Genomic DNA, 7,752 nt, shown 5'->3' with positions numbered 1-7,752 from the left:
TCTCCTAGGTCTTGGAAAATTATTCATGGAGTACTGGGTTTACTTTTATCAGTGATCTGGACACAGTGGTGCAGAGGGCAAGCATGCCTTTCCCTTGAGCGAGTGGCTGTTGGCCTTTGCTCAAGAAACCATCTCCTCTGGTATCCTGAGAAAATGGCAGAGTAGCGACTTGAGGAGGAAAGTGTCAGTCATTGAAAATGTCCCCCTTCGCATTATTCTGAAAATTGTTGCATCTTGAATCATCTGTCCAGTGCCCCATTGGACACTACATAGTTCTTGGGGAATAAGCAAGACCCGAGATTTTTTAAATGTAACTGCAATTTTTATTGTCAGGGAATAAATTTGATAATTTAAAAAAATACAAAAACATTTATAAATGCTGCAAAAAGTGTAAATTCAGTACATATGGGATTGTACGTGTGTGAACAGTCAGACAGGCAATCAAAGTCCATGGGACTCATAATAGGGACACGGTATAGTATTTTATCAATCATTCCATAAAAGAACATTTTAAATTCCTTCTTAAACGCATGTTCCTGGCCTCTTTCCTTAAAGAATCAAAGCGGAAGCCTTTGGTCTAGAGAGTGGTAGGATGGGGTTTCCAAGAGGGTAGAAGGGAAGTGTCATTTAAGGTAACAGATTTCAAGGGCAGTCTCCCTGTATTAGAGAAATACAAAAAGTAGTTGAGATTCAGTCCAAGTAACACGGCCAAAGTGCTGTTCTGCGGGCAATTCATACTGGATTCCACCCTACCTTGCCAGTGCAACACAAGCACTAATGCTGTAGACAGCAGGTAACATTCATCCCAGATGCCATTCCAGGGTAGACAACTGACTACGTCTGACGAGTAAACCATTTGTAAGCACTGAGAAGTCAGATGCCAGGTCACCTTCTTGCATAAGCAGTCTTTTGAGAAAAGTGATTTTTGTTTGATCATCTGAAGGTTTCTGCTGTCTAGTACATGCCCTTAGCCTTTGTTCGCTGTCTATAATGCCTTGTCCATGCTCAAAACAAACCACAGCAACAAATGGTAGATTAAAATACTGCATGTGGTACAGACTAATCAACATAACACCAAAATCATGCTGCTTTGTTAATATATCATCATTATGTTACACTGTGACTGGTGATTCCATTCCCAAAGGCTGTTTGGTGAGCATTTCAAGTGGGCAGGAAGCATGGCTGTATGTAACACACAGTGCAGTAACTGGCACCTTCATCAGACTCTGCAGAGGTTGAGAACTAAGCAACCTTTTTGTTTTGTATAGGGGTTGCTTTTGTGCCAGAAAAACAGTGGCAGGGAGAAGCCTGCATTGTAGCTGCCTGTTCTCTGAATAGAACTGAAAAATAAAGTCCTTTTTATCAATCTGACAACTTTCACTTAAAAATGTAAGGTTTAATATCCCGATCAACCACATATGACCTTCAGAATGTTATAGTTCTGTTTCAGCAACATCCTCATCAGGGCAACAGTAGTATTCCACAAAACAGATCTGTCCATCTTCATTCCTAATCATATACTGCAGCGAGAGGAATCCCCGAGTATCTGTTCGAATAGACACTTTACAAGATAAAGCCAGCGCCTTAGTAGATGGTTTGAGCAATGAGATCTTATACCTACAAATGAAAGAAAAAAAAACCCTATTTCAAGTACATTAACACAATAACTAACTGAGTAATAGCCTAATTCTAATTAGTGAGATATTCAATTGTAGCAGCTATTTTACATTCTGGTTTAATTTTTCTCTAAACTGGCAATAGGCATTTTGCTCCAACATTTTTATCACTGAGGTTTTAATCAGGAGCACACTTCTGCCAAAGGGGAAGAAAGGGTTTATATTAAATACTTGATGTGCTAGGGAGAGAAATATTTCAATATATCTAGAAACTTCTTTGAGTTTCATGGCAAAATGGTATTAACAGCCAAGCAGTACTTTGCTATTACTGCAGTGATCACCCACCTGTTTGTCTGGGTCTGGTTACACTGAAACACTTCCATCAAATCAGAGTCCTTGAGATAGTCCAGATGTGCACTGCCTGCATTCCCAAAGGTAGATAATCTAAAAGACCAAAATACATTGCAGCTAAGAAATGATACTAGCCCTACAAAAATCTGACAGAAAACTAATAGCAGGTAGTTTTCATGTGTAACTTAGTAGGACACTCAACACTATATACAGTAAAATTAATCTCTCTAATTGGGTGGAGCTGGGCTAATTCGGCACGGGAACTGAGGCTGTCCAAAGTCCTGAATGTAGCTGACAGTGGCTTCATAGAAAGCTACTTTACAAGGAAGATTGATTCGTTATTGTATTACACTGGCACAGAGAAGACACTCTGTTACAAGTACCAAGTGTTCTGCAGCACTTGGTTCTGGAGCTTCTAGGAACAAAGAAAGCTCATGACCCCTGCTCTAGCTCCTGCAAGATGCACCTTCTCAGTCTGAAGAGACAACCACCCCTCTCAAAGCTTGGCAAACCCCAAGAACTTACTCTGAACAGCCAAACATGCTAAATGAAAAGATCTGAAATGTGTGTTTAAAAAATACCAGGTAATAAGAGTTGCACCTGTGTGTTGTTCAGGTGACCTTGATTACCTAACTTCAAAAACAAATACACACCATAACTGTCAAAAGGATCAGGTTGAAAAATGTGGGATCCTGAGAAACAAGCAGAGAAAAATTTCTCTAAAACTTCCCTGAATAATCAAGAGCATTTTTACATGAGACAGAGTAGAGTGTAACAACAGAAGGTCACAGATGCTCAGACAGAAACCTAAGGAATGGTGCAAGCTTGTACATCGCAAAAGATGCCACAATGATTTCAAACCAAGGAAAAAAAGTCGCCAAAAATGGATATCCAGACAGGCATTTTCAGTTACCTGAAATAGGGCTTCTCTGGTGACATTGTAATCTGCAGAACGTCACTTGTCATGTCCAATTCAGCAAATGCTTCTCGTAGCCCCTCAGATTGCAGGATAATTTTATTAACCACATTTGTGCTGCAGAAATCAAAATCTAGCGTCTCTTCAGGCTCCTGAGTGTTAATTTTACACACGGTCACCACACCTCCTTCTTCTAGGAACAGCGTCAATGGGTAGCCATAGCCACAGTAACACATCCGAAGCGCTGTTGAAGTGCCTGAAAGGAGAATGAAATAAGCAATTGTTGGGAGAGAGACAGCATGGCCTTTTTCCTTTGCAGATTTGGGTTTCACCCACACTTAAATCATCCAAAATGAATGAAGTAAGCTCAGCTTAGTTTATGGCAGCTCCTGCCTGAGCGTAACGCTACACAGCAAATTAAATAAGACTGTAGCCCAGATGACCTCTCTAAGCCAATGTGGATGACAGTGGTATTGAAGGTGTAGCAGCGCAGGTTTCAGTGTGAGCTACTAACTCAAGTAAAAGCCTTCCAGAAACTCTTGGTATGCACTTGTCTCTTCTCCACCACTATTACCTGTGTAAGTTAGAGTAAAACTAGCACAAACAAGATGACCTATGCTTCCTAATTCCTTCATTTTCCTGTGTAGCCAGAGCCTGAGCCTGTAACATGAGATCATGACATGATATAGCAGGACTGACAGTGTCATTTGAAGACACACTCTGAACAGCAGAAGTGCTTGAGGTCAATACTGAGATGCACCAACAGAAACATCTGAGAAAGCTCCGATAGAACATTTCTGCCACGCACAGGACTCCTGTCAGAGCTGTTACTAGTTTCATGCATCAGAAAAACAGTTTTGAACTATTTTTAGGTAGTGAATTCTTCTGGGATTCAGGAGCCCCAGTAAGAATGATACTTTTTCTTTCTTTTCCCTTAACAGATGAATAGGAACAATTTCACCTTCATAGGAAAAATGCAATATTTCATATAAAACAACAGTCAACCAAAAAAATAGGCATTTAAAAAAATCTATTCAAATCACAATCCATTGAAAAACACTAAGCAATAAGAACATAGGTTGACTTACAGAATCAAAACCACAGAACAAGTTGTGTGGCCATGAGACACTTGTCTGCTCTGCAGTGTGCCTAAGTCTTAAGGTCAAATGCAAGAGTCCTTCAACTACCTGAGAAGTAGGGCTGTGCGAAATTTCGCTGGGTGTTTTGTTTCGAAGCTGTTTTGATGCATTTTGAGCTCGAAACAGTGAAATTGAAATGAAACAAAAGCCTTTGAAACAGCTTCAAAACAAAACAAGGGCACTTGAAACGTTTTGAAACTTTCAAAACATTTTGAGTTTCGAAGCCAGGCTTACTCGGTCCCAGCCAGCAGCAGCAGCCTGCTGTCATCCAGAGCGCAGGTCCGGGGGGCACAACCCCTGGGGGGAGGCCTGGACAGCCCCCCCCTGTTGCTAGTTGCAGGCCCCCGGAGGACACGAGGCTGCCGCTGCTGCCTTGGACCAGCAGCAGCAATCTTCCCAGTGCTGGGCATGATCTGCGCCCAGCGCTGGTCCCAGGCAGCAGCAGCAGCCTCCTCTCATCCAGCACACAGATCTAGGGGCCTGTAACCCCCGGGAGGGCTGCGGAGCTGTACCGGACTCCTCCCAGTGATGCGGGCCCCTGATCTGCACACCGGATGACAGAACATTGCCGCTGCTGTCTCAGGCCAGCGGCAGCAGTAATCTTCCCGGTGCTGGGTGCAGCTGTGCCCAGTGCTGGACCCAAGCAGCACTGGCAGCCTCCTCGCATCCAGCGTGTAGATCCAGGGGGCCGCAAACCCCAGGAGGGCTGCAGGGCTGTGCCAGACTCTTCCTGGGGGTGCAGGCCCCCGATCTGTGCACCGGAGGCTGCCGCTCCCAGCAAGTATCATGAGTTTTGCTTTGAACACTTTGAGGTGCAGTTTCCCAGAAATCTCTGCACCTATCTCACTGAAACTTGGCATGCCCTCAGAAGGGGCTACCATCCCTGCAACTGTCATCCGAATCAGGCAAAAAATGACAAAGTTTTAGACATTTTCATAACTCCCCATTATAGCCTATGGGCAAAATGTCAAAATGTGTCAAAACAGCGAAACAGTTTCGAGAAAACAAAATAGAACAGTGCTTCAAAACTAAACGAAATGAAACGCTGTCCCTTCCAAACAGTGAAACAGAATTCAAAATAAATGGTGCTGTTTCACTCAGCCCTACTGAGAAGTACAAACAGAGGAAGGATGCTCATAGAGTTAACAGCCCAGGAACTGGACTCCGATCTGGATTCAGTTCATGGCTCTGCACAGGCTTCCTGTGCAAACTTGTGCAAGTAATAACTGCCTCAATCTCCCATCTGTGGATAAATGCACTGATGCTCACTTGCTGTTGTGGGATGGAGACCAGAGTACTGCTTTGAAAGAGATTCAACTATTCCTGAATTGTGAGAGTGTTTCTTTTAGGAGAGTGTTCAAGGGCTGCAGAAGTCTAGTGGACTGGCTGTGGAGTGAGGCTCAGTGTCCTGGTCCATAATCTGCCACCATCTTTCTGGGAAAACACTTAGATGTGTCACTTAGCCCGCCTCCTTCCCATTCTGTGTAAAAGCTGTTTGCAGTTTCCAGATTGAGTGCAACACACATTCTAGGCTTGACATGGACTGTACTACTTTAATGCACCAGGTGCTACTGTTGTTTTTCTTCTACATGCAGCAATTAGCCACTCTGTGCCATATCTGTGTGTGATCACAGGAAAATTCTTGCTATTTTTGTTTCTTTTACAGATCTCACATTCATTGTCTTTTACTCTGCCTTTCAAACTCGGGACTTCTCATCTGGCACCTTTCTGCCCCCTTAGCTACAGCAGTGCCTGTGGCAGTGATGGAATTCAGGCTGGGTACCTAAGCTTCCTGGCCATCACAGCATACATTTGCAGCAGCTTAAGCAGATAGCAGATACAGGGTTGTCCAACTTCAGAGTGACTAGGGGATGCACACCAGTCACGGGTACTGGGCCACACACTACACAGGACAAATGCTGTGCACGCTCCTGGAACCCCCACGCAGCAAGCAGAGTGAACCATGCCTCCCCCTCTCAACCCACAGGACAACAAATTTACCAGCCCCACTCCTGCCACGCTGCCCCTCCAGCCAAGCTGCTGCAGCAAGAGCAGTGGGGGGAGTGGTGGCCCAGCAGGTCAAAGGCTGTCATTTAACTCTTCACAGGCTGCCAGTTAGCCAGCCCTGGCCTAATCAATTAATGCCAGATGCTTTTTCCAAGGTGACTTATGCTTTGGAAGGGGAAGAAACCTTGCAGAACTTGGAAAGTGTATGCTTGTGGAAGCCCCTGGGAAACATCACTATACGGTCACCAAGGACATGCACGGACCATACCTGGCAGGGAACTTGTACCAAAAATGGTCAGGCAGTCAAGAAGAACAGTCAGATTGATTCGGAACATCACAGACTCCTCCTGAACAACAAATTCTTGAAAAATCCCTGCCTGTAGGAGAGAAGGAGTGATGGGAAAGAAAAAGGTAGGTAGGTGAGTCAGACATTTGTTTCTTGTGGCATTCTACAATTCTAGTGACTTAAACTTCCCTGTGAGTTCATAACTGTCACCCTTCAGCTCTCCATATGATGCAAAGTGAGCATCGTGTAAAATACAACATCCGTTCATTATCCTTTATAAATTGGAACATTACCAGAGAAAGGGAAACCATACAAGTCTGACATTTAAGCAATGAAGTTTTATAGTTTCAAAGTGAGTTATAAATGTTGAAGTCTAAAGCTTTTCCCCTCTCAGCAGATGTTCAATGGGCTGCAGAGCTTAAATAAAATCATCTTGATTTTTATTTCTGGCTACATTTCTGGTGTGATAGGTGCTCTTGCCCTAAGAAACAGACACTGTTAAGACAGACAAGTATGCAGAAAGCAGGCAGAAGAGAACATCTTAAAAAAGGACATGACTTCTTAAAATCCAAAGAAATAAAATCTAACAAGAAGTCAGAATTTACTGGGGAAAGGTAATACAGGATCAACAGCAGTCACTCTAAATATATGCTTTTTAAAAAAAGGGAATTTAAAGGTGAGGAAGGATGTAGTGAGACATAAGGCATAGCAAATGTGGCAAGCGACCAGCTTGGCTTAGCAGAGAACTCTTCATTGAGCGTAAACACAAAAAGGAAGCTTGCAAGAAGTGGAAGCTTGGACAGATAACTAGGCAGGAGCATAACAATATTGCTCAGGCATGCAGGGATGAAATCAGGAAGAGCAAAGCACAACTGGAGTTGCAGCTGGCAAGGGATGCGAAGGATAACAAGAAGGGTTTCTACAAGTATGTCAGCAACAAGAGGAAGGTCAAGGAAAGTGTGAGTCCCTTACTGAATGCAGGAGGCAACCTAGTGACAAATGATGAGAAAAAGGCTGAAATACTCAATGCCTTTTTTACCTCAGTCTATACAGGCAAGGTCAGCTCCCAGACTACTGCACTGGGGAGGAGGGGAGCAGCCCTCAGTGGTGAAAGACAGGTTAGGGACTATTTAGAAAAGCTGGCTGTATCTAAGTCCATGGGGCCAGATGTAATGCACCTGAGGGTACTGAGGGAGTTGGCTGATGTGATTGCAGAGCTGCTGGCCATCATCTTAGGAAACTTGTCGCAATCAGGTGAGGTCCCGAACAATTGGAAAACGGCAAATATAGTGTCCATCTTTAAGAAAGGGAGGAGGAGGACCCAGAGAACTAGATTTCATAGACATTAGGGCTGGAAGGGACCTTGGAAGATCATCGAGTCCAGCCCCCTGCCCAAAGGGCAGGAAGTCAGCTGGGTTCATAGGATCCCAGCAAGAT

General features: G+C 43.9%; 1 protein-coding gene across 3 annotated transcripts in view; it reads right to left on the bottom strand.

Annotated features, from left to right (window-relative positions):
- Window positions 1–313: 313 nt before the first annotated feature.
- RAD1 (RAD1 checkpoint DNA exonuclease) overlaps window positions 314–7,752 on the bottom strand; it is a 9,661-nt gene continuing 2,222 nt past the window's right edge. The window contains exons 2-6 of one of the 3 annotated variants that reach the window (XR_003091943.1): window positions 6,298–6,406; window positions 2,881–3,139; window positions 1,962–2,060; window positions 754–1,617; window positions 314–657 (exon numbers count right to left, since the gene is read on the bottom strand). Coding sequence is in view for 2 of the 3 variants with exons in the window: in XM_025192631.1 (XP_025048416.1) it covers window positions 1,434–1,617; window positions 1,962–2,060; window positions 2,881–3,139; window positions 6,298–6,406 (651 nt within the window). In the remaining variant the exon portion in view is untranslated. Of the gene's footprint in view, window positions 1,618–1,961; window positions 2,061–2,880; window positions 3,140–6,297; window positions 6,407–7,752 lie in introns of all 3 variants that reach the window. The other 2 variants (XM_025192631.1, XM_025192632.1) reach the window with 2 other exon arrangements.

This window comes from Alligator sinensis, unplaced genomic scaffold (genome assembly GCF_000455745.1).
Source record: "Alligator sinensis unplaced genomic scaffold, ASM45574v1 scaffold536_1, whole genome shotgun sequence".
Lineage (NCBI taxonomy): Eukaryota > Metazoa > Chordata > Crocodylia > Alligatoridae > Alligator > Alligator sinensis.
Note: the sequence above shows the minus strand (reverse complement) of the source record. Positions and strands in the feature narration are given on the sequence as shown.